We start from the raw sequence: 19,410 nt of genomic DNA, 5'->3' as shown, positions 1-19,410 counted from the left end.
AGGTACATTGTCATAAAAACCGACAACCCCACTTCCTTCGATCATAGCGTCTAACAAAAAAAAAAACACAACAAAAATAGCCACAATCTCAAAGATAAGCATTCATGAAATGACATTTTTAAAATTGTATGTTTGTAAGCTTCAAGATAATAATAATTTTAAAGCTCAGAGATAAATCAAAGATAAGATAAATCGAGTCATTTAACAAACCTGACGCAATATCAGGTCAGTCGTCCGTAAAGAATAAACGTTTAGTTTGAGAAATTCAAAAAATAAGATGAAGTGCGGAAGTAGCGATATTATCAATAGATTTATCCAAGTCTCAAAATTAATCATTTCTTCCGAATATGATTGCATTTAAGTGCATATAATGTGTGTAATTTTCAAAGTTTGGTTTGATATTTTTGTGTTGTTCCCTAAAAACGTACTCTAACGATAGCAGAGGAGGCACACATCGGTATTGAATTTTGAGATAACGTTGCATAGCTTTCTGATAAAACAAAGTGTAAACTTCAGGTACGAGTACCATTCGAAGTTAAGGAGAGTCATTTATTTTGATTAGGTATAGTAGAAATATTTTGGTTTCGTTTTCGGTTAAACTTGCTATACTCGTCGTCGTAGGTACCTAACATTATAGTATGTTCAAAATTTTCTTATCACAAAAATATGAGGAGAAAGGCGTCGCGACGCGACGGACTAGATATCTATATTTTGATATATTGAACGATAGCTGCGGCGCGGCGGCGAAACCCTTGTAAAAATACAATTGTTCAATTGATAGAATCGACAGTTTTTCAATGGGCTTATGCAGAAACGGTTCGCACAATTAAATTTTTGGTATAATATTGAAATAGTTCGAGACGGAAGAAAGAGAAGCTTTAAAATTGTCTCCTTTATTAGAGAACGCGTGTGTTTTGATGTTTTCGAGCAAAATAAGAAGAATCCGAATAATAGAAAGAAATTCTTCGAAAATTATAAAACTTAGTGATCAAAATAATTAATTTGAAAAGGATAAAGGATAAAATGATGCAGGTAATTAACTTATAGCTGCGGCGTTAAGACTCTTCTCAAAATTAAATGAAAACCTCTTAAAGTTTTATAAAAAAAGTGAACTATTTTTTGTTCTAATGAATTTTTGTGTTCTAATGAAGTTCAAAATTAAAGTAAAGACAAATAAATATTATTTGCTATTCTTTAGACTCGTAAACCAAACTTAACAGATTTGTACAAATTTGATTGATACATAGTTACCGTTAAATAAAGAACAATACCACGTTAATGTTAAATACAATAATGATTGTACATTAAAGCGTTTACACATATATCTTATTTTCTTTAAATTTAAATTTTGTTTTTTAATTTTTCAACTTTGAACTCAAAATTTTTGGTTTAGTTGTTGTTGCACAAGCAATATAATTCAAAACCATACGCTTATTAATCTCTTAAGCTAGCGCACAAGCAAATGATAAGTGTCAAGCATGTTATTATTTTATTTTTCTTTAACTTAGAGCTTTTTAATAAAATAATAGTAATAATAATAATGTTTACAAACAATTGGTTTGACTTTTCGAAATAGAAATTTTGAAATTTCTCCGGAATCCAAATTTATCATTTTAAGAGCGATATCTGTCTGAGCGTATGCACAAACGTTTGGGATACATTTTGTAATACTCTCAAGAAGGAGTATTTTGATTTCAAGATAAAAACACAAGGAATTCTCCCCTTCCTTTTTTTTCATTTTAGTGTCTCGATTAGTTTTCATAAATTCTTATTAGTTATGAAGTTTTGAAACCTCCAATTTTTTTGATTACTTCGTTGTTTTAGAGTTTATTTTTGGTGCTGATTCCCATTCCGAACTATGATTTAAAAAAAAACTTTAATTCAGAAATATTTATGTTTTAAACTTCGCATATTAAGTTATTCTAATCGGGTCCGATTTGTCGAACTGAACATTTTGACATATCTCGACGTTTCAAGGTCCCAAGAATCTAAATCAAATATTTTTAGAGAGGTGCCTGTGCATGCGTACGTCCTTTCGGTATCTCAAGAACTAGTAAAGATATTGACTTGAAATACATTTTTGTTATACTGAAAATAACATCAAAACGTCTTTTGGTTGACCTCAACTACCTCAAGAACCAATATCGCTAGCGACTTCAATTAAATTTAATATTGTATAATGTGACCATTAGCCAAATATAAAGCATAAGTATAATTTTGAAAAAAAAAGCTAAAAACTATGCACCTCGAAAATTTTAGGAACAAAAAATGACTGAGAATATTGTCATGCTCTGAAAAATTACGCTCTTGAATTTTTGTAAGACTTTGAAGTAATGGTTTTCTTAAAAAAATAAAAACCTAAAAACCACTACTAAAAGTTGGTAAAAGTAGATTTTCTACAAGAATATCTTGACAACAATTTTTTATATTGCCTTCATACATTGTTTTTTAAATTTATAAAATTTATTAGAAAAGAAATAAGAAAAAACTATAAAATCCTTAAAAAAATACTATCAGTATTTTTTTTATAAGGATTATACATTTTCTGCTAAAATTGATACGAATTGATTTTCGACTAAATATTATGGCTAATTTTTAGTTATTTAAAAACAATGCAAACGATAATTTTTTTTACAAAACACGAAAACCTACAAAACTAATGATAATAATCAATTGTTTTCAACTCAATTATTATGAAAACAAGAGAAATATTGACTTCAATTTTAGTATCTCACACAATACATTATTATTAATATTTTGTTCAAGTTTTAGAAAAATCGACATTTTTGTCACTATATTTCAAAAACTCCATGTTATAACTCTAAGACTACGAGTTCTTAAGAAGAACAAAAATGGCTTTAAAACCGTTTTATGTTAAACGCCATTTTAGCATAAATGCTTCACCTTTTTTTAAAGTCTTATGCGGGACAGGTCAAGATTTAAAACGAATAACGAGTTTTTGGATAATGTGTAAGATAATGACAAAATTTAAAGGGAATAATGAGGCAAGGTATCTCGGCCATGACTTGATAAATGTCATAGTTTTCAATATTTAAATGGTTTTTTGCATAACCCCACAGAAACAAATTTAATTTCAACTATTATAATGACACTTTCAATGACAGCTTAAGTTAACACGTTACAAATGTCAGAAGTACCAACTTTGAAAAATAAAAAAAATGTCCTTATATTATTGAGAACTTATATTATTTCCTGAAAATGTAAGAGAAACAATTTTGGTAAGTAAATTAGATTAGAAACAATTATCATTCCTTTTAAAGCTATCCTACGAAATTAAAAAGCTGAGAAACTTATTAAAAGTCTTAATCAACTTGAAGCAAATCTACTTCTTCAAGGCATGAAATATTGAACATTTGTATATCACCTTTATCAGAAAGTCTACCCTGATAAGACACCCACCGTATTTTTTACAATTTTCTTCCTTGATAAATAATAAAATCGAACTCTTAATAGATAAAATACAGGTGATCAGACATTGGATTTATACGTAATAAAATAAATACTATGTTTTATCAATGTATGTGTGTACATAATGTAATACATACTTTAAATAAATATATAAATATTATTATTAATATTATGTTCAAGTTTTAGAAAAATCGACAGGCTTTTTAACTTCCCATAGGAAGTTATTGTAATGGGTCCGATTTGTCAAATTGAAAATTTTGACATTTCTCGACGTTTCAAGGTCCCTAGAGTCGAAATAAAAGATTTTTAGAAAGATGTCTGTGCGTGCGTGTGTACGTACGTTTGTACGTCCGTACGTCCGTACGTTCGCGACGTTTTTTTCGTGGTCCATAGCTCAAGAACCTTAAGAGATATCGACTTCAAATAAATTTTGTTATACAGACAATAAGGCAGAAAGATGCAGAAAGGGCTCTCAAGAAAATTTCGTGGGTGGTTTTTTTACTATAGCAGTTTGAAAAAAAGGTGAACATTTTGGTTAACCCTAAATATCTTAGGAACCAAAAACGCTAGAGACTTGAATTAAATTTTATATAATATATTGTAACGTGATACCAAACAAGTATATTTTTTTGAAAAAAATCAATATAACGGTTTTTTTTTTAAATCAATAAAACTGAAAAAAAAAATTTGTCACCTCCAAAATTTTACGACTGAAATATGATTTCACCTCTAAACCAATTTTGTGCAACGAAGAATAATGTGTTTGACATCTGATAAAATTTTGAGAAAAATCGAATTGACAGTTTTTTTATAAAAAATAAAAATCTAAAAAAAAACATTACTCAAAGTTCGTAAAAATTGAATATCGATTCAAATATCTTTTCAAAAACTTGAAATTTAGGCTTCAAGCTTATTTTATCTTATACGAAATATTGTTTTTAACATTTTGAAAAATGTTGAGAAAAATCGAATTGACAGTTTTTTTACAAAAAATAAAAACCTAAAAAAAAAATTTATAAAAGTTGGTAAAAATTGATTTTCGACTCGAATAACTTTTCAAAACTTTGAGATATTGGCTTTAATTAACTTTTATCTTTCAAAAAATCTTGTTGTCAACATACAATTAAAGTTTGAAAAAAATCGAATTGACACTTTTTCTTACAAAAAATAAAAACCTAAACAAAAATTTATAAAAGTTGGTAAAAATTGATTTTCGACTCGAATATCTTTGCAAAACTTTGAGATATTGGCTTTAATTTACTTTTATCCTTCAAAAAATCTTGTTGTCAACATACAATCAAAGTTTGAAAAAAATCGAATTGACAGTTTTTGTACAAAAAATTAAAAACCTAAAAAAAAATTAACAAAAGTTGGTAAAAATTGATTTTTGACTCAAATATCTTTTCAAAAATTTGAGATAATAGCTTCAAACTAATTTTTACTTATAAGAAATATTGTGTTCAACATTTATACAAATTTTGAGAAACATGGAATTGACAGTTTTTTTACAAAAAATAAAAACCTAAAAAAAAATTAACAAAAGTTGGTAAAAATTGATTTTCGACTCAAATATCTTTTCAAAAATTTGAAATATTGGCTTTAAACTACTTTTATCTTTCAAAAAATATTGTTGTCAACATTCAGTAAAATTTTGAAAAATATTGAATTGACAGTTTTCTTACAAAAAATGAAAACCTAAAAAAAAATGTATAAAAGTTGGTAAATATTGATTTGATTTGATTTGATTGATTTTCGACTCAAATATCTTTTCAAACATTTTAAACATTAGCTTCAAAGTAACTTTATCTCATAAGAAATATTGTTTTCAACATTTGGTAAAATTTTTCAAAAATCGAATTGACAGTTTTTTTTACAAAAAATAAAACTCTAAAAAAAAACAACACTAAAACTTCGTAAAAATTTAGTTTCGACTGAAATAGCTTTTCAAAACTTAAAAATATTGGCTTGAAACTTATTTTATTTCACAGAAAATATTGTTTTCGATATTCAGTAATTTTTAAATAAAAAGCCAACAGTCCGTTTTTTCATAAAAAGTAATATCTACACAAAATAGTACGAGATTATATAGACAAACTTTTAAGCAAGACAAATCGACAGACGGGATGGGAAGTTATCAGTGTGGGTCGCATCCCAGCCTCTTTTTTATAAGATTTAAGCATAATAACTCCATTTTATATTCCTGGCATATTAATAACTTGAGAGTTATTCATATTTCCGCTTCGGAAGTAAAGCTTTAAAAAGCACACACAGCGATAAATTTGTCCCTCTGGAAGATTAGTAGCAGATGATTTTTTTAATATAATTTTTAACAGTTGTTCGCATATTTCGGTATCTCGGCCATGACTTGATAAATGTCATAGTTTTCAATATTTTAATGGTTTTTTTGCATAACCCCACAGAAACAAATTTAATTTCAACTATTATAATGACACTTAAGTTGACACAATACAAATGTCAGAAGTACCAACTTTGAACCATGAAAAAATGTCCCTATATTATTGAGAACTTACATTATTTCCTGAAAATGTAAGAGAAAAAATTTTGGTAAGTAAATTAGATTAGAAACAATTATCATTCCTTTTAAAGCTATCCTACGAAATTAAAAAGCTGAAAAACTTATTAAAAGTCTTAATCAACTTGAAGCAAATCTACTTCTTCAAGGCATGAAATATTGAACATTTGTATATCACCTTTATCAGAAAGTCTACCCTGATAAGACACCCACCGTATTTTTTACAATTTTCTTCCTTGATAAATAATAAAATCGAACTCTTAATAGATAAAATACAGGTGATCAGACATTGGATTTATACGTAATAAAATAAATACTATGTTTTATCAATGTATGTGTGTACATAATGTAATACATACTTTAAATACATACAAACACTATAACTTAAAAAGGGCTGATAACTAAATAATAACTAATCTATGAATTTTATGGTTTCTTAATAATTGTATTGATTTAAGGTTAACCTAATCAAACCATTGATAAAATAAGTAATATCAATTTGAGGAGGTGCTCTATGAGTATTGTAAAAAAACAAAAGTTTAGTCTATCATAAAATATATTTTGAAAGTGGTTGTTCCTCTCTGTTTCATTTGTGTTTCAGAAAAAAATATTAAATTACAAAAATAAATTGCTAAAACATTTAAACACAAAGTTTATGATATTAAAAAATCACTTGTAAAAGGAATATTTGTCCATATGGAATATCGCTGGGATACATTTGGCGGGAAGGTAATTTTATTTTTCTACTAATTACCAAATTTGAAATTAAAAAAGTAGAAGAATTATTGCAGTTTGAGTCCATAATGTGAAAATTAAAAAAAAGCCCCAATCTTATCTTTTCAAAGGAAAAAAGGTGTGATTATTTTTGTTAATTTTCACAAGAACTGTCTATCAAATTGTGATTAATTTTCGTCACGTTAGGAATTTTGATGCCAAGCAGCATTGTTTTTAAAAAGTCAAATAGCGGTAGAATTTGAGAAACAATTTTGTTTTTTAATTTTGTCTTAAAACTGTGTGAACTTCTAGTTTAATTATTTTTAATCATATTTGCATTTATTACCAATTAATTTGGTTACACACACCTTCCACTAATGTATCGTTAAAACTTTAATGACTTTTAACTACTACTTCTCACTCTATTAAAATGGTAATAATGATTTAATAAAACTTGGTGCTTATTGAAACATTTTGGAAAACAGCCCATAGTTACATTACATAAATTAAATTAAATTATACTCGTAAGCCTTTCAATGCAGATTGCGTATACAAATGTGGTTCGCTTTTTAACATTTGAGTTCATGAGCACTTACAAAGTAAATTACCTGCATGATAAAACAGAAAAATATTTATAAATATTGACAAATGGAAAACTGCGGAAATAATAATGCGAAACTTATATTACTCAATAGTTATTTATGTAAGTACTATAGATACTTAAAATTGAGTGAACAAGACAAGGGATTGCCTTTAAGTTTAAGTAAATAGATATTATTCATGTTAACAAATAATAAAATAAGTCCATTTGGTAAAGAAAAAAAAAATGAGATAACAATACTTAATAAGTGTAATCGATAATGATAAAATTCTAATTCTATGAAATTAAGGTGAAGTTGTTTCTATTTTTATCGGAATCAGAAAGAAATATAAAATAATCAAATATTTAGAGTTCAAAAACTAATTTTGGATAAATTTCTATACCTAATTTCAAAACAATAAAAGGTAGAATATGTAATTTGGTTTAAAATAATATTTATGGTATATAAATCAAACAATATATGCAAACAATAAACTTAATTTGTTTATTTGTTTTTAAATATTGTGGAATTCATTTCGTGTTTTCAAGATGGTAGAGCTAGCGTTTGACACCTGTCATTTGAAGTGTCTGAATATTATTAGAAAGTTTATCATGTATAATAGTGAATCTTTTATAAATCGAATAATGCGTTAATATTATTCAAAAGACGTGATTCAAACGTAGCAAATTTCTTGGTATTCCTATCAATGGGAAGTTAAAAAGAGGTTAGGATGCAAACCATTTATTGTTGCATTTATCCATTGACAGTATCTGTGTTGTTTAAATGAAAGGAGACTTCGTGCCATATCTGGTATGGAGTTCCAGTTTTTTGGTGAAATATTTATGATTTGTTCTTAACAACTCAAAGAATTTTCGACTACGCATAATGGTTGATAATTTACAGAACCGCAAATTTCACGTTTTTTTTAATATACAATGTAAATACAATTTTTAAACACGAATAAACGCACAAATAGGTTCTAGGGACAAATAATTAGTTCATAAAATAGTCCCCCCCAAATAATATTGGTAATTTTTTTTATTATGAGGAAAGTGTAAAGGGAGGTGCAAGTAATGCTCATACTGAAATATTTTTTAAGGCAACTTTAATGGAAAGTCGACTGGAAAGTTATGCAAGAAAAATCTCCCTAACTATCAAGTCAACTTATGTCAAAATGACAGTTGATCATGTTTTTTGATTCAACTAAAAGCTGAACTTTATTACTGAATGATTTATTTATTTTCTGAACAACTTCATTTAATGCTTTCTGTAAAAAGGTTCCTTGTAAATTTGGAAAAGAAATAAGTAATATTTCTTTAAAATACAAAATTCAAATCAAATAATGATTTTGGTAGTTTTTGTACTATGAACTTGAAGTAGAGGTTTGTGAAGTAAAGTTCTGAGTTTCAAATTCATGACACTTGGAAAACTAACTAGTTGCCTTGGTCAAAATTTACGTTCAAAGAATGAAGTTGACTCCAAATGAAGTCTTTATGTTGCCTGAACCTGCCCAATCTCTTAGAAATCGAACAATGCGCTAATATTATGCAAAAGTGGTGATTCAAACGTAGCAACTTTCTTGGTATTCCTGTAAATGGGAAATAAAAAAGGGGTAAGGATGCCAACCATTTATTGTTGAATTGATCCAATCATATTTTAAATATTTATGATGTTTGCTAAATTACTCAGATAATTTTCGACCACGCATAATGGTTGATAATTAACAGAAACGCAAATTTCGTGTTAAAACTGGCCTAAGCGTGTCCTTCTCGTTCACGTATAGCCACATTAACTTAACAGTATTGATAAAAGGTTTGAACTTAACAATTCAAAGAAAATTTCCTGCAGTTGATGTAACGATTAAAATACAATTTTTAAACACAAATAAACTGCAAAAATAGGTTCTAGGGCAAAATAATTAGTTCATAAAATAGTCCCCCCCCTAAATAATATTGGTATTTTTTTTTATTATGAGGAAAGTGCAAGTAATGTTAATACTAGAATATTTGTTTGGTGTACAATAAAGGGTGTTTTGTTGGATGCATATAACTTTAAAAGGGAATAGATAAAGATGATTTTTAATTGCGACTTGTATGAACTTATTTCCATTCGTAAACAGATTTGAACACGAGATATTAACCAAACATGACATTAGATGGCAAAAAAGGCAAAAAAAGTGGTTCCCCGATTCCGGCCTCGCCCCTACAACCCAAACCATTGGGCCGGTTGAGTTCAAACTTGGAAATTAAAATTTTAAGCAGATTCAGGTTTTTTTTTTAAAGGCTAAGGCCAGTTATAGCTATCATTGAAATCGATCCGAAAAAATGGTTGAATCGATATTAAATTTGATATTTCGAAAAAAACGTCATACATTTTTTACGAAAATATGTTAAACGTTAATTAAAAAGTTCTAAATAACTGCATGCCAAAAATAATTTTATGAACAAATTGAAAAATTGTATGTATACAAAACTTGTGAAGAAAACTTATTTCATTTTATTTTACTCATGAATGCCACAACTGGCTCCTACGTAGTCTAAGTCGGAAGATCAAATTTTCCAACAAAAATATTACCCGTATATCGGCAATAATGCAGCGAATATTGTTCTTCAAGTGAGCCCCGATTACGGGTTTTATCGGCATTAATTAACGACTTTACATATTCCTACAGAAAATGGTCAAGAGACCAATTCACGGGAGCGCAATTCGAAACTATGCGGTTATCAACAGTTTTCTTCAATAAATCATTTATGGCAGAAACTTTGTGACAAGCTACTCTTATTGAAACAACAGCTCCTGCACAACAGTAAACATGGCTCTTTAGTGATCACCATTGACACTAACGTTCTTTCAACATAGTTTTTAAAGAAATACGGGCCAACAACTAATTAAGCTCTACATTTGTGGGTGTAACGATGCTTTGATTAAATAAGTGCTGACAACTTAAACTCCAATATTTTTAATAATTAATTAATATTATAAGGAAACGACACATTATTTTACGGTTATATTTAGGTCTTTTGTTACATCTCAAAATCAAATACAATACAAATACAAATAAAAGTAGACAAATTATATGAAAAGTTGTAACCTTTTGAGACTTGGAATATGGGTTTAATTTGTCTTATATTGTAACAATCATAGGAGTAAAACGAAATTTGAATGTAAAAGGGTGTTTTTGAGCGGTAGGGAATATCCTAAACTTCTACCAGAAATTCCTCTATAAATGGTATGATTCAAATTTAAATTTGTTTAGGCACATATCTTTCGCTAGGTGAGTAAATATTAGAAATTAAAAGTTGTTCTTCTTTTTTGGTACAGACGTTAGAGAGGCTATCGGAAGCAGGCTGAAATAATGTTCCTGTGACTTAAAATTTGGCAGGGTATAACTAGGCCTAATGAACATAACTTTGTTTTTCATTTCATTAAGGCTAAAAAACATAAAAAATGTAAACCAAGCATCTTTCACCAATTAATATATTTAATGTTCCTTGACTTTGCAAAAACTATTTAAAGTTTAATTCAACCAAGACTTCTTTAGTTTTTATTATTTGTGTAGATGTAAGAATACTATCCCCGATTGATTCCCCCTCTAATTTCAATTGGATCAATTGAAATTCTATTTGTTTAAGTTAAAATTCATATTGCGGAAACACCCTATACAACATATAAAACTGTCTGAAGCCGGCTGGCTTCAAGCGTGTGATATGTTTTTGATTCAGATTCAGATACACTCGAAAAGAAAGACCAAAAACAAAAAAAAATGATCTTCAACTTCAGAAATCAGAAGTATTATTTTACTTGCTTCTACAGTTCAGATTCGGCGATGCATAGCTTCACATCGTGCTTATACATCGAAAATAGTGAACACCGCGTCGGAAAAAAGGAGTGTTACGAATCAGTAAGTTCACTATTTGCGTGTATTCCCGCATTCGAGCGCAAGTCCGCGACGACGACGTTCTGAGATCACATAGCAAACTTTTAAACCTTTAGCAGAATTTACTACAATTAATTGCGTGCCACGCGCGTAGTCCAAATCGAACCGTAAAATGCATTGTTTTTGTTTAATTTTGAAATGAACTCATGGGTGGTGCTTCATCAGCTTGGTGTGACGTTCCTTTAACGAAATGTGATAATTAAAACTTAACCATATATTAATGAAATTCACAACCTATTCATTAACAGCTTTTCTGCGTTTCTGGATTCTGGGTGATGAGATGTGCGATATTGTTGTACGATGAAAGATCAAGATCATGCTGACGATAGGCACAGGTGGAAAATATGACCTCTACTCGAGTAGGTCTTGTAACTACCGCAAATGTGTGAACTTTGCTTCGATGTAAATATTTTGCAAAAGTTTAAAGATTCTTGTTAAAAGTGTTTTTTTTTTGTTCAAGCTATCGAACATGGTTCGATTGTTTAAGAGTAGTAGATCAAAGCTTCTAATATAAGTGCAAGTGTCCTTAGAGACAAACCGCCGCCGCCGACCAGCAAAATATAGAATCTCAAGAATTATTGTATTTCTTGGTTGCGAGAAAATTCAGTATTCCATCATCTTTCGGTATATCAACAAATGCTCAAAACGGTGCGGGTTAATAAATTAAGATTTTTTGCAGAAATTAAAATTCTTTTCGACTTTTTAAATAAAGTTTGATTTTTGTTTTGTGTTTTTGGAAATTTAGTATCTCGAGTGTAAACGAAAAACACAAAAGAAACATAATTGTTATGTCTTTTCTATAATAATTGTGTGTGTTTATGAATAGATTTTTTTTTGAAAATCAAGAACAAATATGAATTTTATTGGGCGACATGATCATTGGAGTGGATATCGTAGAGTCAATACAAATGGTTATGGAATACCTTTATGGAATTTGCAGCCAGATGTTACTTCAGCTAATGATGTCGAACAAAGGATACCAAGAGCTTCGTGGTCGAAACGAAAGGTGGGTGTTTTTTTTTAGAAATTTAAAATTGGGGTTCAAAACTAAATTGAGGTGTCTTGAAAATGTGCACCCTACAAACGGCCGTCCATACAAATTTTGGTCATGAATTTTCTTTGAAGTAGCTTTTCTTTAAATTAAAAAAAATTAAATAAATAAATTGGGTGGCGCAACAGTCCGTTGATAACTAGGGCCTAGTGACTTACAACACTCAGCCATTGCCTTGTGCGAGTTCTGATGTCAGGATTACATATCTACAAATCGAGATTGAATTAGACAAGGATGGAACCCATACACTGATAATTTTGCATGCATGTCGATATATTTAAAAGTTTTACAAACAATTAATAAGAACATTTTGTGTAAGTTAAAAAACATGTTGCAATGTTTTAATGCCTCTGCTGTTCTCAAGATAATTCAATATAAAAGCTTACAATAATGTTTTGCATAATGATAAAACTAGTTTGATTACAGTATAGTTGTTTTTTTCCCGAGATATTTAATAACAGAAAATAGATTTTTACAAATAATTTTATTTGTTATTAAAAAAAAGATCCATTGGGATTTTTCTAAAACTGAAATTGCTTTATATAACCAAAATAATAGAATGAAAAAGTTTTGAAGTCAAAACCTTTATTGATTCTCGAGATATTCGAAATGTAAATCTGTTCTTACCAATTTTAGTTGAGAAAAACCAACATTTCGAATTTTCTAAAAAAATACCAAATGTCAAAAAAGTTAATTGTTTTTCGAATTGATACAAATTTGATATTATGTTCCAATGCATGTTATATGAAAGTCAATTGATATCACTGGCCTTAATATGTTGAGGGATATTTTGGGGTCAACCAAAAAATCCTTTACTTAATAATTTTGAAACTCTTTTCTGCTTCTTTTGATGTTAATATCTGTAAAAAAATGTATTTCCATTCGATTGCCATCATCTCTACCGGTTATTGATATAAGGACGACAAAAATATGAATCTCGAACAACAGAAATCACTCTAAAAACATTGGTATAAATTCTAGGGGCTTAAAAGGTTGAGAAATTTCATAGTAGACTAGGAATTTAATCAGCGAATCGTTTTGACCAAATTTCATTAAAGAGCTGAGCTTAACAGCACGCTGCATTTTACTAATTGTTGCAGCATCAACATTGTATTTATAATTTTCTTATTAAAGCGAATAAATTTAATCCTATATATATGACCTAAAACACGATTATATTCACTTTGAACCAAAACCTTACGTAAATATAACGACTAACTTCTTTGAGTCAATTAAAAATTACATGGATAAAAAATATGTTCACAAACTTTGGTATTATTTACAAAGTTCCTACTGCAATTTTTAACAGGTTTTGACTTTCTGTATTGGGTACGAAATTCTTTCATCAGAAAAGGCAGATACTTAAATAAAATACAAATGTTTACGATGAGTTAATTATTTATCTTCATTGATAAATCATTGATTTCTTCTTAGTCTTTCGACTGCTTATGGTTTTGTCATCGAGTGAATAAAGATTAACATTAATTAACAGAAAGAGTCACTGACTTATGATACTTTTCATTGGGTCATTGCAATTTAAAAAAAAAATATGTAAATAAAACACAGCTTACTATCGCTTCCCTAAGTTTAATGAAAATGTTTATTGATTTAAACAAGTTCCTTAAATCTTTCTTCATTTAATGAATACTTTCATGAATACTTTCATAATTTTATGTAGGATATTCGTAAGCTACCAAAATGTTTTGTATTGTTCATGAATTGTTGTGGATTAAAGAAATTTTGATCAGTTATCTTTCCACTTAAATATAAATTTTGTCGTTATGTTTTTGCATGAATAATATTTTTATTGTTTTCGTAAATGTCAAACCTTTTACAAATCAATCAAACTTATTTGATCCTTTTATCTGAGTTCACGTGTACCTACATTGATGTTCCATTCAGTCTATGATAAAATGTATTGCCTTACCTTTTGTAGATAACATAATTATTATCTTCTGCACGCCAGTTTTTGATAAACAAGTATTTTATCAGAAAAACGCGGAGTCACTTCAGTTTTTGAGTTTGTGTACTTTGGGATATATACTAGTTTGTACCTATCTACTGTACGGAGGAATATTTACAAAATAAAAAAAATATTGGCATTGGCCTTCAAGTGGATTCAATAATTTTATTAATCAATTTGATTTCGATCCCATTTTATAATTATTATTATGGAACAACACAATTTGTTGGGTTGGGGTACATGATGCACACTTAATAAGTGACGTGATCAATGAACTAGACGGCGCACGACGCATAAAGTTCAGAGTTTACTTGATGTTTTTTTTTCTTCTATTATTGTTTAACCATGCTTGATGTTCTTTTTTTTAATACCTTCCCATAAATCTTAAATAACAAAAAATGATCTAAGATATTTAATAAAACTGATATACATAATTACAGAACTGTGTAAAATAATTTGACTGTTATTAATATTTTAATTCTTTTCTTTTAGAATTCCTTTCAGTATAAATAATTTTGTAATAATTTTAAAATAAATTTTTCGCATTTGATTGGAATAAAATTTGATATTTTTATTATAAGCTTATAAGCCAAAAAGACGTATACAAAATTTGAAAAACATGCAATCTATAAATTGAAATTTAAGTTGTTTTCTGTCAAGATAGTCAAGTCATTTAACGAATTTGGGAGTATCATTGTTCACGAACATTTATCAAATATATTTGAAGGAAATATATTTGATAAATGTTCGTGAACAATGAAGGAAGGAAATATATTTGATAAATGTTCGTGAACAATGATACTCCCAAATTCGTTAAATGACTTGACTATCTTGACAGAAAACAACTTAAATTTCAATTTATAGATTGCATGTTTTTCAAATTTTGTATACGTCTTTTTGGCTTATAAGCTTATAATAAAAATATCAAATTTTATTCCAATCAAATGCGAAAAATGTATTTTAAAATTATTACAAAATTATTTATACTGAAAGGATATATTTCCTTCAAAAGTAGTACCCGTGGCATGATGGTTAGTGCGTTGGACTGTCATGCAAGGGGTCTTGGGTTCAATCCCTGCCTGTGCTACCTTAATTTAAAAAATTAATTTTCGCGGGTACTGCCTCTTGCGAGGAATTGACAATTCCTTCAAGAGTAATTCTTGTCATGAAAAAGTGCTTTCTCAAATTAGCCGTTCGGATTCGGCCTTAAATTGTAGGTCCCTTCCATTCCTGACAACAGTACTCGCACACAGGAATGGTTGAGAGTTGTAAGTCACTAGGCCCTGGTTCACAACGGACTGTTGCGCCACCCCATTTGATTTGATTTGATTTCCTTCAAAATGTTCAAATGCATTGATATTACAAATGTTTATAAATTATAACCTCCAGGTCGACATAATTGTTTGTTTCGAAGATATTCGAATTAAAGAAACGTTTATCAATTGTCTGTAGTACTTTCTTATATTTTTTTTACAACTTATTAAATGGATAAATCAATTTTTCAAAAGAATACCTTCTACAAGTGAAGATATGCGTGACTTCTTTTGGTTCTTGCAATTTTTGCGGATGTGGTTTCAGTTAGAAGTCTAACAGCTTTTCCTAGCGCTTAAGAAAATACCCCTTCAGATCAGATACAAAATAAGACTCTTTTGATTCGATTAGTTTAAATGAAAAAACTAAAACCATATTCCAAGTCTTAACTACTTAACACGATTTTAAAAGGTATTTCGATAGTAATTTAACTGTAGTAATTTAAAAAAAAACATCGTTATGTAAAAAAAATGCTTTAACTTTTGTTAGAATATTCCTTATATTTTTATTTTTATTTTTTAAGCATAAAATAAAAACAATCACTATATATACTGTACCAATATAAATATTTATCAAAATGTTATGACAGATGGAAATACGTTCTCAAGTCGTCACTATTTACACTGATTTTTCTCTTGAGAAGACTAGAGGTATATGGATTTCACTCTCAGCTACTAATGTGGATGAAGAGTTATTTATCAGGTGGTGAAAATTGATAATGCCTTGTCTACGGAAACTATACGTATTTTGGGTGTTCCTTAAGGTAGTCACCTTGGACCAGTTCTTTTTATTTTTATTAACGACTTCAATAATATCTTAGTTTTTCAAACTGTCTTTTATTTGTTGACGATTTAAAAATATTTAGTTCCAAAAATTCATTGAACGAATCAATTATTATTTATTTATGATTTTATTTATGCGCGTCTTCTCGAAACTTGCGCCCGCGTAACTGTGATTTTTTAATTGTTGATATACTGCTCTGGGCTTATAGCTCCGTCAATATTAAAATCGTCTTTCCCAGCCTTTTTAAAATAATACTATAAATGTTTGCTTTATCTAATAAAAATTATATTTTTTAACATCACTGTATCTTTGTTAGCCCATTCCAATATGTTTGCTCTCTAGACAGAACTAAAAAACTATTTATTATTAGGGTCACTTTTTAAACAAAACAATTGACTCTTGAGATTAGTTCTTACCACTTAAGTGTTTTTTCTCTTTAATTAAAAGTTTTTTTTATGATGATATAAAATTGTACGTGAAATTTGAAAAGTAGACTTTATGGGGACTAACGACCGAGACCAGGGCAGCAATTGCTTGAAACTATGAGAAATGTTTATTGTTTTAAGTAAAACTTTGATTTATGTTTGGAAGGGACCAGTAAAGTTTGAATGTAACTTGATTTAAGTGTCACACTCTATATGGATGGAGTTGTATGGCAGTACATTATGTTTATGCTAGTGACAAACATAAATCATTAATGACATTTGGACTAGTGTAAAGAAATTAATAATCTTTGGTTAATTCTAAAATGATGGATAGTTCCACACGATTTACTTGTCAAAGGTTTTATTTTGAAATACATTATTTTCAATGAAAAATCTGTGATATTTAATACATCGTAAGAGGAATGCCCTTATCAATGGAGAACAATGTCAGCAAAATGACGGTGGCACCGTCATATTATTTTGATGAAATTTTGTTTGAACAATTCACACATTTGGAGCTATATCTCCACGATATCTTCATAAATACCATCGATTGTGTATCATTGGAATAAACTTTTAGAGCGGTCTTAGGTAAATAGCCTAAAGGTGCTACCTCAAAAGATTTCAGAGGTTAATTGTGATCACCTTTATGAGAAATAAGTTGGTTAGGAAACTTTCATTTGAAAAATTAAGCTTATTAAGCGTACTAGATATTGTATCTAAAAATTGTAACTGTGTCTTCAAAAAATGTCAATTACATTGAATTTCTCAAAAAATACGTAATTTGTGCTTTGGTTTCGAATGATATTAGGGCGTTTTCTAAATTGTTTAAATTAAATTATTTTTGTATAAACATTTCTTTAAAAATATTTTTGGTATGCAGTTATTTATTGCTTATAAATTATGTGTTTTTTTTAGAATTTCTTTTAAGATATTAAATTTTGGAAAAAAATATTGAATATTTTTTAATAATTAAAAAGTTAATGGAAATTTATGATCATCAAAGAAACCATATCAACTTGTTTAGAAAACAAAATACACGAATGATTCGTACAAACCTGCTCATGTATCGAATAAGTATGTTTTAAAATATTTCCTGTGTTTTAAGATTTAAACATTTAACTGTAAAAAAGTTCGTCTTCAAAAATTTAAATGGCATGTAATTAATTTTGTATTTGAAAATCGTTTTTTTTTTACATTAATTTTGTATGTATACAATTTTTTTATTTGAGTTAATTCAATTTCAATTTCGTAAAAAACTTATGACCAATTGAATTTCGAAAAGAATGTTTAATATTTTTTTTTGGAAAATAAAAAATAAAAACAGCAATAACGTTTGCATACAAAAATCATTGAACTCGGTTGATTAGTTCTTGAGAAAACTTAAAAACAAAACAACGGTTCTATGGGAGGTACCCTTCTGGAGCAATACCCAAATATTTGGTTTATATTGAAAGAAAAATCAAATCAAATGGGGTGGCGCAACAGTCCGTTGTGAACCAGGGCCTAGTGACTTACAACTTTCAACCATTCCTGTGTGCGAGTACTGTTGTCAGGAATGGAAGGGACCTACAATTTAAGGCCGAATCCGAACGGCTAGTTTGAGAAAGCACTTTTTCATGACAAGAATTACTCTTGAAAGATTTGTCAATTCCTCGCAAGAGGCAGTACCCGCGAAAATTATTTTTTTTTAAATTAAGCTGGCACAGGCAGGGATTGAACCCAAGACCCCTTGCATGACAGCCCAACGCACTAACCATCATGCCACGGGTACATATATTGAAAGAAGCCAAATTAAAAAAAAAAATCTATCTGTTCGAATTTTCGATTTTTGACCGAACAATTCCTATGGGGCTTACTGTTATTTTTAGTCTTGAAATAAATATAAAACCTCAGACGCGAATTTGAAGTCATTCGAAACAATGCCCTCTTTTTTCAACTTTTCTATCATTGTAATGTCAACCTATTGGCTTAGGCTATAGGGCGAAGACTAGGGATAAGTTGCTATATGTCGCAAGTTAAAAATGTTGCTCGTAGTTTTTTAGAGTAATCCATTACACAAGCCCAAAAACTGTAGCAAACAGTGATGCATTGAGGATAAACAGTCTTTTTAACAACCATTCTTGGATTTTTCGAGTCCCAAATGGGTCACCATACAGCTTTAAGAAAATTGTGATCACTTTAACAGATTTAAAAACCCAATCAGCGAAGATACGCCGGTAAGAGTTCCGTGCTTAAATTTAAAAGCCCAAGGATAGATTCTTGAGAGACACGCACGACACTTGGATTATTGTCCCAATAGCTTAAGTTGTTCATCTAGTTTTACTATTACCTGAAGATATGGTGCCTTACGATAAGTGTTTTAGTTTTGCGAACTTATGCTGACAAAGTTCACTTTCATTGTAGTGTGAATTCGAAAATAAATAAGTTGTTGATGTGTCTTAGTTGTCTTATTTCAAAAGAGAACAGCTTCAAAAGTGGCTTCCAATTAGCGGACGAATCAAAGTGAAACCTCTTATTGGAAATAATTTTACGAAAGTCGATGAGATACCTTTAAAAATCATAATACCTTGTTTATCTTTCATAACTTTTTCCTAACTTGTACATTTTATTTAATAATTAAGTACCGAAAATACTCGTATAGTAAATAGTTACCTAAAAATAGATACAAATCAAGTTTGCA

General features: G+C 28.9%; 1 protein-coding gene across 3 annotated transcripts in view; it reads left to right on the top strand.

Annotated features, from left to right (window-relative positions):
- The first annotated feature begins 793 nt into the window (after nucleotides 1–793).
- The window catches only part of LOC129945418 (phospholipid-transporting ATPase IF), a 39,563-nt gene continuing 20,946 nt past the window's right edge, over nucleotides 794–19,410 (top strand). The window contains exon 1 of one of the 3 annotated variants that reach the window (XM_056055163.1): nucleotides 794–1,032. In XM_056055163.1, the coding sequence (XP_055911138.1) occupies nucleotides 1,024–1,032 (9 nt within the window). In that variant the 5' untranslated portion in view covers nucleotides 794–1,023. Of the gene's footprint in view, nucleotides 1,033–6,560; nucleotides 6,692–11,092; nucleotides 12,201–19,410 lie in introns of those variants that run through there. The other 2 variants (XM_056055162.1, XM_056055160.1) reach the window with 2 other exon arrangements.

The sequence above is a fragment of the Eupeodes corollae genome, chromosome 2 (assembly GCF_945859685.1).
Source record: "Eupeodes corollae chromosome 2, idEupCoro1.1, whole genome shotgun sequence".
NCBI lineage: Eukaryota > Metazoa > Arthropoda > Insecta > Diptera > Syrphidae > Eupeodes > Eupeodes corollae.
The sequence above is the reverse complement of the archived record's forward strand: the minus strand, read 5'-3'. Positions and strand labels throughout refer to the sequence as shown.